Source organism: Onychomys torridus, chromosome 1 (assembly GCF_903995425.1).
Source record: "Onychomys torridus chromosome 1, mOncTor1.1, whole genome shotgun sequence".
Classification (NCBI taxonomy): Eukaryota; Metazoa; Chordata; class Mammalia; order Rodentia; family Cricetidae; genus Onychomys; species Onychomys torridus.
In genome coordinates, this window is record NC_050443.1 from 65,862,662 (window position 1) to 65,881,346 (window position 18,685).

Here is an 18,685-nt window from a genome sequence, read left to right on the forward strand (position 1 = left end):
CTAGCAGATATTTTGCTGCAACTTCCTCAAAGGATGGATAACATCAATGTTTCTCAGGCTGTAGATCACAAGATTAAGTGTTGGAGGCAACATAGTGTAAAATACAGAAAATAGCCTGTCTGTAATTGATGGTGTATTTCACAGTGGCTTCAGACAGACAAAGCAAACAGTAACAATAAACATAGTGAAAACAGTGGGGTGGGGGATACATGTGGAAAATGCTTAGGACTGACCTTTAGTAGTAGGAATATAAGCACAGTGGAGAAAATGTAAAAGTAAGAGACCACAACACAGATGAAACAAGGTAAGCCTAGACACAGACCAATTTCAAGACTTGTATAAATAACCACAAGTGTTTCAGAGCAGGAAACCCTTAACAAAGAGGGAATATCACTTAAAAAAATGTGGAATCACATTGGATTCACAGAAAGACATGGAAAATATGCCAGCTATATATACAGTTCCAAGGAGTATCCCAGTAGCTCAGAAAAAACCCTACCAGCACACAGGTACCACCACTTGTGTTGGCATCATAGTGCAAAGGAAAACAGATGGCAACATAGCAGTCAAAGGACATGGCAGTTAGGAAAACACTTCCCCTGATGAGAAAGAATGCATTGGCACAGGAGACCACTTCCTAAATATAACACCAGTAGCACAGACACTGTGAGCAACAATTAATAAATGGGACCTCCTGAAACTGAGAAGCATTTGTAAAGTGAAGGACATGGTCAATAAGACAAAACAACAGCCTACAGATTGGGAAAATATCTTAATCAACCCCACATCTGACAGAGGGCTGATCTCCAAAATATATAAAGAACTCAAAAAAGCTAGACTTCAAAATACTGAACAATCTATTTTAAAAATGAGCTACAGAGCTTAACAAAGAATTCTCAACAGAAGAAGCTCAAATGGGTGAAAGGCATTTAAGAAATTGCTCAACATGCTTAGTCATCAGGGAAAAGCAAATCAAAACAACCCTGAGATACCATCTTACACCTGTCAGAACGGCTAAGATCAAAACACTGAAGACAGCTTATGTTGGAGAGGATGTGGTGCAAGGACAACACTCCTCCACTGTTGATGGGAATGCAAACTTGTACAGCCACTCTGGAAATCAGTATGGTGGTCTCTCAGAAAATCGGGAATAAGTCTTCCTCAAGACCCAGTTATACCATTCTTGGGCATACACTAAGGAAAGCCCAATCTTACCACAAGGACACATGATCAACTATGTTCATATCAGCATTATTTGTAATAGCCAGAACCTGGAAACAACCTAAACGCCCTTCAACTGAACAATGGATTTTAAAAAAAAAAAAAGTGCCTCATATACACAATGGAGTACTACTCAGCAGTAAAAAACAATGATATCATGAAATTTGTGGGAAAATAGATGAAACTAGAAAATATCATCCTGAGTGAGGTAACCCAGACTCAAAAGAATAAACATAGCATGTAGTCACTCATAAGTGGATTCTAGATGTCAGGGAATGGATGGACAGACTTTAACCCACAGCTCCAGAGAGGCTAGCTAACAGGGAAAGACCCTAGGAGGTACACATGGATGACCCAGCGAAGAAGAAGTAGATGAGATCTACATGAGCAGACTGGATATGGAGAAGCAGCAGTAGGTAAAGGGTGGAGGATGAGAACATAGGGAAATGAGAGGGTCAAGCTGGAAAAGAGACAGAGTGGGATGACAAGGAGGGAGATACCATGATAGATGAGGACATCATGGGAATAGGAAAAGGCAGGGTGCTGGGGAGGCTCTCAGGAATCCACAGTGATGACCCCACCTTGGAGTGCTAGCAGTGGTCCAGAGGGTGCCTGGACTGGTCTACTCTGGTGACCAGTCTACCAAATAACCTAACTGTCATCATAGAGCCTTTATCTAGTGACTGATAGAGGTAGATTCAGAGACCCAAGGCCAGGAACCAGGCTGAGTTCCAGGAATCCAATTGATGAGAGAAAGGAGGGATTCTACAGGTAGGGGACATCAAGATCATGATGGTAGGACTTGCAGAGATGACTGGCCACACTAGTGGAAGCCCATGAACTGTAGATTGGTGGTTGTGGAGTCCCCATGGTACTGGACTAGGCCCTTCTGGATATGGAAGATGGTTGTTTGGCTCAAACAGTTTGGGGGGACACCCAGATAGGGGGGTTGGGAGTCATCTCTTGTACATGGACAGGCTTTTGGGAATCTGGTGCCTGTGGTGTGACATCTTGCACAGTCTTGGTGCAGTGGGAAGGCGCTGGGACCTGCCTAGGCTTAGTGTGCCAGGCTCTGCTGACTCCTCATGGGAGACCTTGTTTGGGGGGATGTGGGGATGTGGAGTGGCTTGGGAGAGAGGTTTGGGGGTGGGAGCAGGGAGGATGTGGGATCTGTGGGTGGTATGTAGAATGAGTAGAAAATTTCTTAATAAAGAAAAATGAACAATAAAACAGCTGGAGGGCACAAGCAAAAAATGGAAATTGAATTGTTTTGACTTACACTATTGACAATAAAAGTTGGGATACAAACAGAAACAAAGAAAACATCCCACAGGGACAAAGTCTTCAAGAAGAAGTACATGGGTGTTTGAAGCTTCAGGTTAAGGGTGGTGAGAGCGATGATGATGATGATGAAGTTACTTAATAGGGCTGCCATGTATATCACTAGGAAGAGCACTCCACATAAAGTCTGTAAAAGTCACATAAAAGCTTCTGGATGTCAGAGAAACCCATGAGAATGAATCCAGTTATTGCAGTGACATTGGATGTGTAGGTGTGGTACAGGTGTAAAATTCAGGGCTTGTGGCAGGCTGCTAGAACCCTCTAGCTGGGGAAATATAGAAAGAAGTCAAACAGGAGAAATAAAGGCAAATAAATTACTGTTAAATTACATTGCTTTTAATAATTTTCCCTTGCCTCTATGCCAACATTCCTCCCTTCTGTTTATTATAAAAAGGTGAGGGATTAGAAAGGGGTAGCAGGTAAAGCAGGGATGAGGGTTCCATGTTCTCAAGACTGCTTCCTGCTGATCTGTGGGACATCAATCATCTCTGGGGGACCAGAAAAATCTGGGGTGCTGGCCATGTCCTGGGATAGCTAGCTGGACACTTCACTGTTCAGGCTCTGTGAAACCATCAGGCTGTTTGAGGCGGATTCAAATCCACTCCCTGGAGCTCACAAAAACAATTGTCAGTGTTGGATGGAGAGACCAGCAATCTGTCAGTAAGGCTGTCATTGGTGGGCCAGGTGCAGGGTTCCAGCATGTCTCAGACTGAATCTAAATCTCAGCACCAAATGTATTTTTAAACCAGCAGGGAAGGAGTCACACCATACAACAGGGCCCATGTGGAAGGTTTATTGAGGGGATGGGAGAGAAGGGGCAAAGAAGGGACATAGAAGAGAGCAGAGACCAGTCCCTGGGAACAGGAGTGAAGGAAGAGAAAGAGAGGTAAGCGTTTTTTCAAGTATGTTTGAGAAAGTGTCACCCAGACACCTAGGAGATTAAAGATAACACTAAAGATCACTGACCTCCATTTAGTAACAGTAGCATGCCAGCTAAGCATTTTCATTCTCACAATCCTATTCATGCTGGAGCAGTACCTACTTCTCAGGAGTGGCTCTGTGCAACATTTTTTGACCTCCTGAAATTCATTTAACCCCCTTTAAAGATACCTTAAAATTTGTGAGTCTGAATGTAGCTATTAGTTCTGCTCCTTGTGAGCTGCTTGTTTTTCCTTTATGGTTCTTAGTTGTTCTTTTGCAGAGCTGGCAGCTTAAGTTGTGCTGGGATCAAGAATAAGGGGGGCCTTGGCAGTTTGTGTTCCTGGAGTTGTGTCCACACCAATGGATACACACACACACTCCAGAAGAGAATTTGACATTGCTGCTGCCATTGTTGCTGTTATAGCAGTGATGGCCACCACTACTAAGGATTCTGAGATTGCCATTTCATAACTGGTTACTGCAGCTAGCACAGTGGAGACCCTGGCAGCAAAAGTAGCTACCACAGTAAACTAATTTTTCATTCTATTGGACATGACAAATTTAAATCAATAGTTATATAAATTTCGATTGGCTTTGAAAGTTTTAAATTTACAAACTCAAGTTCCATTTGCTCTCAGGATACCATCTTAAAAGGTCTTCAATTTGCAGTAAGGCTCATTAAGAAAGGAAATGGCTCACCTGGCTTTAGCCTACCAGCTATGGATGGGTTAAGACTTATGTTGGTCTTTTCTGTGTCTAACACACAGATTGCAAGCCCAGCGCCACTTAGAGATCTTTGACAACAATTAACTCTGCAGCTCTCACACAATTAATTGAGCCTGTATGATAATGAGTATTCAGAGATGGGTAATGCCTGGGGAGCGCTCACCAACCTAAGTCAGAAGCTCATTTTTTTAGTAAAAGGGGGGACCTGTAGGTCCCTGGCCCCCATTTTGGGTAACTATTGCCTTGCTTGCTGACCTTGACCTTGATATCCTCCCTATGCTAATTCCCTGTGAGAGTCCACCCTCCTGAATGCTTAAGGGAAGCTCCTTGTCTGTGTATCCAGCATATTGGTCTTAGATGCAAGATTGTAAACATCAGGAGCAGGGGTGGGGATTTAGCTCAATGGTAGAGTGCTTGCCTAGCAAATGCAAGGCCCGGGGTTCAATCCTCAGCTAAAAAACAAACAAACAAACTAAACATCAGAAGCGAACTTCTGCCCTCCTGGGTTCTCCCACTGTGCTGTAAGCCTGTATTTAAGACCTCCTCCCTCCTTCAATAAATGGCATTTGGCATTCAAAAAATAATTTTCCCATCTTTACCCATAACTATATTATATTTAAATATTGTTTTAGACAGTGTATGTTAATATTTTACCAATGGAAATTTGAAATTTGTACCTCATAAGAGTTCAGATTCTTCACATTCCTAGAAAAGAGTTAGTTTTCAGATATCTGTAGCAAGATTGTTCCAGTGGGACAATATGAGGAGGGGCAATTTTTTCACATCCTTTATAGTTCAGTTCATCAGTGGACCCCCTGCTTTGAGGAGCAAGAGGAGGGATTCTGCAGGTGAGAGCATGTCGAGATCATGATGGAAGAATGTAAAGAGATGACTGGCCACACTAGTGGAATCCGATGAACTGTAGACTTGTGGCTATGCCACTTCCATGGTACTGGACTAGGCCCTCTGGATATGGAAGATGGTTGTTTAGCTTGAACTGTTTTGGGGGGGGCGCCCAGGCAGGTCTATAGGGATCTGTCCCTGGTCTATGGTCAAGCTTATGTGAATCTGGTGCCTGTGGTGTGACACCTTGCACAGCCTTGGTGCAGGGTGAAGGAACTTGGACCTACCTAGTCTTCTGGAGTTTGAGGGGCAGGATACTTGTCTATAGGTGAGGGCTATTGGGGCTGGTGTGATCTGCACATCAGTGGTAGAAGTCTGCTGAGGTTAGGGGCAGGTGCCAAGCATCAGCAAGGCCAGGGATGAGCTAAAATAACATTGTCCTACAGAAGGATCACTGGGGACAGAATCCAGGGAAGGGTTCAGTTATGCTGAAGGTCACTCAACTATTCTGGCTTGTGTGGCCTGGGCATGCTTGGCAGAAATCTAGGGTTGATGAGAGGGCCCAGCAGTAGGGCTAGGGAATAGGTGGGGTAGCATAGGATTGGGGAAGTGTCACTGGAGAATTTTCTGGCTGGTGTGGTCTCTACCACAGTGACAGAAGTCCACTGGGATTGGGGTGGGGCCCCATGAGCAATAGGGCCAGGGACAAGCTGGGATGGCTTTGGCCTGGGGAAAGATCACAGGGGACAGAATCCACATAGGAATAAAGAACTTATTCCTTCATAAACATTGATCCAAAAATACTCAATAAAATACTGACAAACCAACTCCAAGTTCACATCAAGCAGATCAAGTAGTCTTCATCACAGAGATAGGGGAATGAATCAACATATAAAAATCTATCAATGTATTCCACTATATAAATAAAATTGAAAGAAAAAACCCATATGAACATCTCATCAGATGCTGAAAAAGCCTTTGACAAAAAAAGCCAGTAGTCAACATCAAATTAAATAGAGAGAAACACAAAGCAATTCCACTAAAATCAGGAAAAGGCAAAGCTGTCAACTCTCTCAATATCTATTTAATATACTACTTGAAATTCTAGCTAGAACAATGAAACAAATGAAGAAAACACAAATTGAGAAAAAATGTCAAAGTATCCTTATTTCCAGATGACATGATAATATACATAAGAAACCAAAAAAATTCTACCACAGAACTCATAGAGGTGATGAGCACCTTTAGCGAATTGGCTGAATACAAGATAAACTAAAAAAAAAAAAATCCACAGCCCTTTTATATAAAAATGATGAAAAGGCTGAGATTAAAATACTAGAAACAACGCCCTTCATAATAACCACAAACAATATATAAAATATCTTGAGGGAACTCTAACCAAGCAAATGAAAGACTTGTATGACAAGAATTTAGGGGTTTGAAGAAAGAAGTTGAGTAGTATCAAAAAATGGAAAGATCTCTCATGTTCATGTATCAATAGGATTAAATAATTAAAAATGGTCATCTTATGAAAAGCAGTCTACAGATTTAATGCAATCACCATCAAAATTCCAACACAATTCTTTACAGACCTTACAAGAACAATACTCAACTTCATAAAGTTAAATCAAAAACCCAAGATAGCTAAAACAATCCTGTATAATGAAAGAAATTCTAGAGGTATCACAGTCTCTGATTTTAAACTCTAATACAGAACTATGGATGGTATTGGAATAAAATCTGACAAATGATCAACAGAATCAAACAGAAGATCCAGATATATAACAACACACCTATAGCTATCAGGAGCTATTGAGAGCTAGCCTCAGTGCCCTCTTAGGGATCAGATAGAAGGATACTGCCAGTGTAAAGTTCAAGGGATCTGAGGGTGAAAAAAAAATATCTCCCTCAATACTTCCTCTTGTCAATTTCTTTATTAATGTTTTTCAGTTTTTGTACACACATAAAACAAAGGCAATTCTCTGGTCAGCATGAAGTTACAGAGCTAGAATTTTTCTCAGGAACATGAAGCAGAGTTATCTCAAGTGACACCTTCAGCATCTTTCTGATCCCAGGAAGGCGTGGCCAGAAAGATGTCTGGGCAGCATTAAGAGACAAAAAAGTTGATTTAGGAGGCTTTAAATTTTAGGAAAAGAGAAGGGGAGTTCATGCATGAGACTACATTCCTAGGTTAAAATTCTATCTCAATAAGCATGTTGAGGTTTGGTTTAGGGAATTAATAACCTTTATGTTAGAATTAGAGGTTGGCAATTTCCCAAGTCAGCTATGGGAGAATTTAGGGCACTCACTATTATCAGGATGGTCTAGGAATCAAGTGAGCTTGGACACATTTTATCTGAAGATCTCACCTGTGATCTATTTGAAAGACTTCCTTCCTGACCACATGTCCTGCCAAATAGTGGATAATCACAGGAAATAGAGCAGAGATTAGGCTGTGTTAACCAAGGCCATTGACTGTGTCACTAGATTCTCTCACTAAACGTCCTATGGAGTGAGGAAGTCATCCAATGTACCAGCAAGTAAAAAAAAAAAAATGTGCCCCATAATTTAACATTCCTGGGTCTTTTTTGGTGGATGGGTTCCATTCAAAGAGGGGAGAATTATGGTTACACAAGGTATTAACTGTAAGAACAGTCATAACACAAAAGACAATATTCTCAGTGTATTACAAATGAGTTGTCTCCATCAGAATGTATTAAATCTGGTGGATTCTTTCTGCTTTAGAAGCTGAAATTCTTCTGTATAGTCCTGAGGATCACAGCATATGGACACTTGATTTTTGATGAAAAAAACTAAAATTATACAATGGAAAATAGAAAGTATCTTCAACAAATGATGCTGGACTAACTGGAGGTCACCATGTAGAAAAATGTAAATAGATCCATATCTGTCACCGTGAACCTCAAGTTTAAATGGAACAAAGACATCAAAATAAAACCAGATACACTGAACCTGATAAAAGTGAAAAGAGGGAAATGTCTTGAACACAATGACTAAAGGAGTTAGCTTCATGAACAGACTCCCAATAGCACAGACACTAAGATCAAAAATTAATAAATGGAACCTCATGAAACTGAAAAGTTTCTGTAAGACAAAGGTCACTGTGAATAGGACAGAACAGCAGCCTACATAATGGAAAAAGATCTTCAGCAGCCCCACAGCTGACATAGGGGCTGATCTCTAAAATTTATAAAGAATGCAAGAAACTCAACATCAAAAAAATCCCATTAAATTATGTGGTAGGAAACTAAACAGAATTCTCAAGGGAAGAATCTCAAATGGAAGGAAAATTTTTGAAAAATTCAAATAAATGTTTAACATCCTTAGTCATCAGGGAAATGCAAATCAAACTGACTCAGAGATTTCATATTATACCTGGCTAAATGTCCACGATCTAAACCACAACTGACAGACAGCTTATGATGGAGAGGATGTGGAGCAAGATAAACTCTCCTCCATTGCTGATGGGAGTACAACCTTGTACAGCCACTTTGGAAGTCAACATGGTGATTTTTTAGAAAACTGGGAACCAATATACCACAAAACCCAGCTATATCACTCTTGGGCATAAACCCAAAGGAATATACCACAAGAACACTTGCTCAACTATGTTCTTACCAGCTTTATTTGTAGTATATAGAACCTGAAAACAACTTAGATGTTCCTCACCTGAAGAATGCATAAAAAAAATATGGTACATTTATACAATGGATTATTAAATCAGCTGTTAAAAACAATGACATTATGGAATCTGAAGGCAAATGGATTGAACTAGAAAAAAATCATCCTGAGTGAGGTAACCCAACTCAGAAAGATCAGCATGGTATGTACTTACTCATGAGTGGATATTAACTGTAAATAAAGGATAACCATGCTACAGTTGCCAGATCCAGAGTGGCTTGGCAACAAGGAGTGCCTAATAAGAGGGATCTATGGAACTCCCTGGGAAACAGAAATGGAAGGGATCACCTGGGTGGACTCTGGGTAATTGGGGATGGTAACTTGAGGGATATGGTTGGGGAGTGGATTGATAGGGAGAGTACTGAAATAGAATACTGGAAAAGTGGGGCTTTTTAGAGTCTTATAGGATCCTGATGCAAGAGAAATTCTCAAGAATCTGCAAGGGTGACCCTAGCTAATACTCCTAGCAATAATGGATATGTGGGCTGAATTGTCCTTCTCCTGTGATCATATATGTGAATACCCTAATTGTCATCACAGAGCCTTCATCCAGTAACTGATGGAAACAGTGCAGAGACCACAGCCAAACATTAGGGTGACTTAGGGGAAGCTTGCTGAAGAGAGGGAAGAAAGAATATAGGAGCCTGAGAGTCAAAAACATCACAGGAAAACACACAGAAACAAATATCTAGGCTCATAGGAATTCTCAGAGTCTGATATAACATTCAGAAAACCTGCATGGGACTGAATTAAGCCCTCCACATATAAGTTGTGGAGTGTGGCCTATTAGGGACTCCTAACAATGGGACCAAGGGCTGTCCCTAATGCTTTAGCTGGCTTTGGGGAATGTATTCCTCACACTAGACTGCCTTGCTGAGCCTAAATATAAGTCCTTAGTCTTACTGAAACTCGATATGCAATGCTTTGTTGATACATGTGGAAGGCCTGCTTCTTTCTGAACAGAAATGGAAGAGATGTGGATTGAGGGGGGAGTCAGAGGATGGAGGAGAGGAAATGGAAAAAGAAGAGTGAGGGGATATTATAGTTGAGATGTAAAATAAATAAATAAATAAATTTTAAATGTCTGTAGGACACTTATGTTAATGAAATACTAATGATCAAACATGAATTTATCTAATGAAAATTTCTTAAATTAAAAGAAAATGTGACAAAAAATATCCCTTGGAAAGGAATCTAGATGTCTATTTCTGTGAAACTCCAACAGGAAGGAAAAAGTTTTTATTTTTTATTTTTATTGGTATTTATTTTTATTGAGATTATAATTACATATTTTTCTCTTCTTTCATATCTATAAACCCTCCTATGAACCACTTATAGTTGTCTTTTTAATTTGCCACCTTATTTTTCATTAATTGCTGTCACATACGTATATGAATATGTATATACATACATATTCCTAAAAATGACTTGCTTAGTCTGTGTAATATTACTTGTATGTATGTTTTTAGAACTGACCGTTTGGTATCAAATAGCCAAATGTTGTGTTCTTCTCTGGGGAAGACTATTGTTCCCACTCAGCATTCCTCAGTTTCATGAAGTTATTTTTATAGGGTTGAGGCCTCATGTTTTTTTTGCCCATCCACTTAAACATGTCTGTTGTGGTGGTTCATGTTCAGCTCATGTTTAAGCAATCATATTAATGAGATTGCTGAAAATTCAGTTTTCTATTGTGAGTGTGTGTGTGTGTGTGTGTGTGTGTGTGTGTGTATTGCATGTTTGTGTATGCATATGTAGTATAGGGTTTCTTGTGAAGACTAAAAATGGAAATCGGGTATACCTAATCTCTAACTGCCAGTTTTCCCACAAATGGTGTATCTAAGTAAACTTGGAGCTTAAAGAGTTTTAGCTAAGCTGATGGGTGAGAAAGTTCTAGAAAGTCTCCTTTCTCTACCTACTTTCCTTCAATCTGGGTTAACTGGTATATGTGGCATGGCCATGTACAACGTTTTATGTGTGCACTGGCGATTCATTCTCAGTTCATCATACTTATAAGCAAATAATTGTACCAACTGAGCCATCTAATCAACCTCCTAATGGAGTTGTAGTGTAATTGCTCTAAGACAAACAATTATACTTTTGAGAATCTTTCTTTCTCTTTTATTCTGTATTAGGTCATGTGTGTTTACATATATACATATATGTGTGTGTGTGTGTGTGTGTGTGTGTGTGTGTGTGTGTGAGAGACATTTTCATTGGTTAAACTTTTTACTAAATAGTAGAAGGAAAATTATTCAATGCTGGAAGAATATATAAAATATAGAATAGTCTGCATTATAAAATGTGAGAAATGCAAAAGTCTCTTTAGCCTAGTATTGAATATTCTTCAAATATATAATTATATGGAAAAAACAATCACATCATAATATGTTTACATACAATACACTATTTTAGTAGAAAGTATTTAAATTCCAGTGTACATATTTCTCTGAGTTTTCTCTTAAAATTAAAACTCAGAAAAATATCAACAAAGAACTAAATTAAAATTCTTAAAATTTAAGAAAGTACTTTGAATTTTTTAACTGAAAGGAGAAAGAAATACAGGAACAGAATTTATTTATTTATTATGTATACAGTGCACACATATCCCTGTAGGCCAGAAGAGGGCACCAGATCTCATTACAGATGATTGTGAGCCACCAGGTGGTTGCTGGGAATTGAACACAGGACCTTTGGAAGAGCAAGCAGTGTTCTTAACCTCTGAGCCATCTCTCCAGCCCTAGTTTTTATTTCTTTGAACACATGACATAATTTTTTCTCAAAAATAAAATAGAATATCATGATATAATGCACAATCAGGTAAACATGTGGAAAGTGTGAAGTCATAACTGAACAAAGTTAACAGGCAAGTACCTGGTTATTACACATAGGTGATTCGAGCTCTGAGTTTTTCAGGGATGGGAGGGGCTTTTCAGGAAACTGACATCCAAGGGGAGGTCTTCAAGTAAAAGAATCTTAGCTCTCATGCATGCATGGAAGGGAAGGGGAAGAAAGCAGTGTTTCCCGTGAGCATGGACAACATGTACAGTAACTAGTGTGGAAAAGAACATGACCCCTACATGTGACAGGACACTCAAGAGCACTTTCACTTAGGCAAAAGAACAAACACAAGAAACAAAAACAAATACAAAACAAAACAAAAAAAACAAAACTTTGGTATAGTGGTGTGCACCTGTAATTACAGCACCTGGGAGACTGATGTAAGACAATTGCCACCCTGGGATACACAGTGAATTCTAGGACAGCCTTAGTCACAATGTAAGACTTTGTCTCAAATAATAATAATAATAATAATAATAATAATAATAATAATAATATAATGATATCAGATCACAAAGTTTTTCTAGGTCATAAAAATCATGTTGGCTTACATTCCTACAGAAAGATAGACATTTGTATCTATAAATTACAACTGACATTGTGAAATATTTGCTTTGGTTGTAGTGTAGAGGATGCTTCAGAAAATGATTCTATGGGAAAGAAACTGACCCTTGAGGACAATTTTTGTTCCCTACACTGTAGACATGAAAAGCATGGAAACAGCAGATTCTAGTGTTGCTTGTACTAGTGGAGACTCATTAGAAAAGAATGAGGAAGAAAATTGGAGTTAGGTTAGTTGTATGTTAATTCAATGGTAATGGCAATTCTGAATAATCAGGATTTGTTACTAAATCAGTAAGAGTAGGATGGATTTATCTTTCTTAAGGGCGATGGACATAATTGAGTTCAGAATTATATTCCTTATAGTGCACAATTCAGGCTTCAAGGATATAACCAGGGGTATTGGCACATGTATAAATGGAAGTTCACCACTGAAATTTCTCAAAAAAAAAAAATAACCCAGGAGAATAAATATATTATCCAAGGTATAAATGTTATTATTGATTTTGTAAGTTTACACAACAAGAGAATATTCAGCTAATCAAATGTTGTATTTAAAATAATTTTAAATTAAGAAGTTATGTATTTACAAATGACAAATACAAACATATCCCACTTGCTACTGCTTGTATAAATGCATCAAGGCAGAATACATCCCTCACCACAAAGGAAATAAGATATAGATTATTATTCAGTCAATTATGTGTTCTCTGGGCTGAGAATAAGGATTCAGGTTTCCCCAACCACCATAATCTAAAATATAAGCACTTTCATGGAGTTTTGTAGCTACATAACAAAAGAAATTCATAAGTCAATCTGACTTCCAAATGTATTGGTGAATAATATTAGTTAAGTGTGTTACAGAAAAATAGGTAAATTTCACTGGTTATAATCCAGGGCATAATTAGATATAATGCACAGAATCTGATTCTAGAAAATACACGACTACTACCAATATAATAAGGAAATCTATTTTTAGGTGAGATGATAAAAAGAAGTAGCTTTTTATCATTTTATATGTATGATTGAGATTCTTTGCATATAATTTTGATATTCTGATAGAAACTAAGTGTTAGAAGAGATGATGGTATTTCACACTTACAGTTAAGATTGTTTTGACAAAAGTTTACAGAAATCTATGAAGCTTTTGATATAAATACTAGGTAAAAGTCAGCTACAGTTGTGTTACTACCTATGAATTTGACATATGGACATATAAATGTGCAAATCAAGATGTGCCTACTGGTGCAAAAATGGCATAACCAATATGAGATTAAAAAACCAGTTTCTGATTACATCTGAAACTGAATTCATACGCTAAAGTTCAGACCTTGTATGCTCAACCTAATCAAAGACAAATTACTGGGGAAATGGCAGGTCCTAAAGGTGAACTTACTACTTTCATTTTTCTAAATGGACATAACAAAATTCCTCCTAAAAATTTACATTTATAAAAAGACCCAGGGTGCCCTAAGCCTTGCTCAAAGAAGATTAATTATTCTGTGAACAGTTAAAGCCAAGATTCACAACTCATCAAGGAACTACAAGTTATTGTTGAATCTTCAGTTTTACAGTGGATACCCATAACATTCCATAGGAAGTTCAAGAAACAGTTAAAACGGTGGTAGAAAGAATGCAAGAGCCAAGAGATAAGAAGAGGAGGATCCTTGAATGTAGTTTTAAGAGCATGAAAAGGTCACAGTGTTTGTGAACTCATAGCATCTACTATTGTTTACACAAGGCTGGCCCAAGACTGAGGCTGTAAATATTCAGTCAGGAGGGCCTCATGAGGGCTGAAACCTTCCACTGCTGGTATTGACAGTAGAGGGCTACAAGGGGAGGAACTCTCATTATCTTCAGTGGCATGGTCACTGGTTGAATTGCCCATGTTTGAATACATAGCTCCATATCTATGCCCACCCAGAGGTCCTGGATAAACTGATTGGGTCCAAACAAGAAGACATGGATGTGGGTGGGCACTTCTTCACTAAAGAGAACTTTGTTAGGTATGGGAAGAAGAAAAGCTAAGGGTGGGCATGTAGTGAGTGTTACCACATGTTATATGTATGCACAGAACTTTTAATGAATAAATATGTAAAAACAAAAACAAAAAATATTTTGCATTTTTGTATTTTTTAAATATAATTCTATTTTTTATGTATTCCAGAAAGGTTTTGTACTAAATTCAAGAAAGATTTCAAATATGAACTGTGCAACAAGCTATTACTTTTTATAGTCTCTTAAATACCTAAAGCATTGGTTCTCATAATTAACTCTGGTAGCAGTCAGTTGGTGATTTTTTGTACTGCAGATTCTCTCTCTGTATCTAGGTTGGTATTGTGCATTCTCTTAGATATTTCTGATAAAGCTCAGTCACAGTTCTCACACTTAGAAGGTGCAGCACTAAGGAGTAAGTCATGTGAACACTCACCATAGAGGTGCTTGTGATTTTCTTCTTCCATCACCTTGCCATCTCTTTTGTTCCTAAACTTCACTAGAATAAATGAAAACCATAAAACTTCTTAATTTACAATGAAAAAAAACTATAAAAAATAATGCAAAGCCTGCAGTCCCTTTTTATCTCTTTCAAAATAAAAATTAGGTCTTTTTTTTTCATGAACTATGTGCTATGTTGAATGAAATCATGAATTTCCTTCTTCAGTATCCTCAAAGGCTAATATTGTGGGTGTGTAGCACTTAAATTCATTTTATTGAACTCTTATCCACTTGAACATGTAAAAAATCTAATGGTTTAGGAACTTATTAAATATTCCATTATTATGTTATCTCATTAAGCCTTTTAAAACATTTTAATCATGGTACTCTTGCTAAAGTTTTAAGTTCTATTCATTTTATTTATATCTATTTATTTACAATTTCACATTATCCAAAAAATGCATTTATCTAATCTTTTTCTAGTAAGATTCTCTAGCTATACGTATGTTAACAAATAATTGTGAAATTAAAAATAGTGTCTGGTTCACCATATGTGTTTAATAAATGATTATTAAATGTATTTTGATGTACTTTTATTTAGTTTCCATAAGACTCTTAGATGGAAAAACACTGATTCATTTAACACAGATTTTATGGATAGTTTTCCTGTCACGGTAAAAGATTTTAAAATATTCATTTGAGATAAACTAATTGTGAACAGCTTATTGGCAAAAAAACCCTTTCATTATTTACTCAATATCACTGTGGTACTGTATTAAATAACATAAACAGAACAGTTATAAATAACTTTGAGTATAATTCAACACAAAACACAAAATGTGCAGAGGTGGGCACATCAGAATTCCATTTCTTAATTTCAAATACTTACCATGAGCAAATGAGTCTGAGACTTCTCTCTAAACAGAAGTTAATTGTTGCCTTCTCAAAACTCATGCATGTTTCTGTTTAATAGAAATCTCTTTTTTGCTACAAATTTTTGGAAAGCTTTCTTTACATCTTTGTTCCTCAGTGTATATATGAGAGGGTTGACTAATGGGGTGATCACACAGTAGAACACTGAGATGACTTTGCCAATTGTGAAATTGTACTTGGCAGGAGGGCGGACATAGGCAAAGATTATGGTGCCGTAGTAGATAGTAACTACTGTGAGGTGGGAGGCACAGGTTGAGAATGTTTTCTTCCTAGCTTCCTGGGAAGACAGCCTAGTTATTGTGACCACAATGTTGCCATAGGAGCTCATTGTGAGAAGGAAAGAACTGAGAATCACCACAGAGCTGCAGGTGTAACCCAAGGCCTCTACCAAGAATGTATCTGAACAAGAGAGTTTAAAGATCGGGTCAGAGTCACAAAAGAAGTGGTTGATTTTTTGTGGGCCACAAAAGTTCAGCTGAGAGATCAGTATGGTGGGTAGCAGAGGGGCAATGAAGCCCCCAATCCAAGAGCCCACTGAAAACCTTATGCAAATCTGAACACTCATGAGAAGCGAGTAGTGTAGAGGACGGCATACAGCCACGTGCCGGTCATAAGCCATCACTGCCAGCAAGATACATTCAGTGGCTCCCAGGGAGAAGAAGAAGTAGTACTGAGCAATACAGCCTGCAACAGGAATGGTGACTACCTTTGCAATACATGTGGCCAGCAACTTCGGTACCGTGGCCGTAGTGTACCAGATCTCCAGGAAGGACAGGTTTCCTAAAAAAATGTACATGGGTGTCTGCAGTGTGGAATCCATCAGAATAAGGAAAATTATGAGAGTGTTTCCCATGAAAGACAGCAAATACACAGTGAGAAACATCACAAATAATGCAAGCTGCAGTGAGGAGGGACCTGGAAATCCAAGAAAAATAAACTCTGTCACCACAGTTTCATTTGTTGCATCCATATTCCTTCGTCTCAGCCTTGGGAGGAATCAACAGCACTCAAGTGATGGTAGGTGAGTGAGAATCAGGACTGTAATGCATTAGTCATTTCTGCCATGACTCTAAGTGATCCCTAGCAACCAGAGAAGATGAAAGCTGTTGAAAACATAACTGACAATTTCACACATAATATAAATTTATTATCTAATTCATATTAAAAATAAATCTCTAATGTAAATATTCTATCTACCTCTTCCAAAGGAAAAACAAAGTTAATAGGCTACCAACCCACTGTTCTATCACTCAGGTAGCAGGGCATGGAAGGAATACTGATAACTTGATTTAAAGACTAAGGAAGAACATAGCATGTGACACTGAGGACTTCATTTTCTAATGTGCAGATACAAAAAAACAATAGTTGATGCAGTTGCTGGTAGAGGCCTTTGTAGCTATGTAGTGTACCCTGTTAAGATAAAAGGCTACCCACAATTTTAAATTCATGGTCTTTACTTACAAATGACTTTATGATTGGAGGGAAATAAGGACATGAGTTAAACCAGACATTTTGCTTCTGAATATCTATTTAAATTTCCTGATCTATGAATTACTTATGTTTAGAATCTCCACATCTTCCAATTTTCCCACTTTGATTAGAAGAAAACGAACATAAGAGAGTGACAATCTTTGTTATTAGAGTCATAAGAATTCCTCATGCTATATTCATATGCATCCATGTCAAAATATTCAATTGATGATTACAAAGTTTAAAATATTCATAAACCTTATAAAAATATTCTTTACATTTTAAATATTTTTTAAATTATGAACTCTTTACAATAAAATACACCGAGTAAGTATCTCATATCATGAAGAAATCACCAGTAGAATTGAAACAGGATCATTTTGTTTCTGTTTATAGTTTCTTATTTCACTCTTTTCTGGAGGGTTCAAGATATAAAACTTGATTTAAAAATATATATGCATCCTTAATTCCACAAGGTTATTATTCCCAATATTTTTTTTTATATAGAGAAGAAAATTTCTTGGAAGTTTTTTTTTTCCTCAGACATAATTCAAGAGCCATGTAATGTTAGTATTGATAATATTTTATTTTAATCCTACTTGAAGCTACAAATACTAATTCCTAAAAACTGCTGAGGCTATTTCCTCGGTTTTGTAGCAAAATTCTGCTTTTTGGAATATAAACTCATTCAAAAAGTTTGAGAAATTAAGGAGAATTTGAAATTCAAAGAAGCATTTTGTAAAAAAAGGAACTTGAACTAATTTTTTAAATATTTCTATTTTTTTGGTAATTTTGGTCTTTAAGAATGATGTTCAGATTTACATTAGTCATAAAAGGCCATATTCCAAAGTAGTTTTCATTGTTTATAGCAAGAGGATATTATGTAGATTTTATTTCAACATTAGAAAGAAAATCTACACTCATTATTTTCAAATAATTTAACCTGAATTTTTATGTGAAATTAGACTGATGTTATCCCTTCCCAATGTCCCTATTACTTTACTAAAACACATCACAGTTCAAATTCTGCTTTAAGGAATGCAAATCAGATCATTATTCCACTGAAGTAAGTTGGAAAGAAATTGGAAGACAGAGAAAATGAACATGAAATCAATGAAAGCTTTTATTATAACTCAAGTATAGAAACAACTCATACACAGCTTTTTGTGTTTAACCTTATAAGATATAATAATTCACCCTATATACAAAATGCATATTTGAGGAAGAATATTGCCTCTCTTTAATAACTTTGTCAAAATCACAAAAGTCCTATTGGCAGTTATTTGCCATTGCCCCTAGACAATTGCTGAAAGACACATACAATTCTTCCCTGGTAAACTTACCTTGGGTGTTCTGCATTGTCATTTTACACAAATGTAATAGTATTAGTTAAATGCTTTCTCAGTTTTAATTTTCACCAAAACTGTGCAGTGAGCACACTCCTCAGGCAATTCAGAAGACATCAGGTATCTCCTTGTTGTGTTCCTGGCCATGATGCAGCGTCTGTGATTTGGTAGCACCACATTCTTTCTTGTTTCTCAGTTACATTTTCCTGCTGTGGTCAGGTTACAGGAAAAAGTGTGTCCAGAGTTCCCATCACGAGAAGAATCATGATTTCATCACCCCAGAGCCTTGCGGCATCTAGTTTCTCTGAGGAATTCCCTTTGTTGAAGGTCAGAATATTTTCCCCTGT

At 37.5% G+C, this 18,685-nt stretch overlaps 1 protein-coding gene and 1 pseudogene across 1 annotated transcript; both read right to left on the reverse strand.

The window, feature by feature from the left end:
- On the reverse strand, nt 1–2,790 carry LOC118572911 (annotated as a pseudogene).
- A 12,709-nt stretch (nt 2,791–15,499) lies between these two features.
- LOC118581607 (olfactory receptor 6F1-like) lies at nt 15,500–16,523 on the reverse strand. Its single transcript, XM_036183935.1, has one exon. The coding sequence runs from the start codon at nt 16,490–16,492 to the stop codon at nt 15,533–15,535; it is 960 nt and encodes a 319-aa protein (XP_036039828.1). The 5' UTR covers nt 16,493–16,523; the 3' UTR covers nt 15,500–15,532.
- Nucleotides 16,524–18,685: the final 2,162 nt, after the last annotated feature.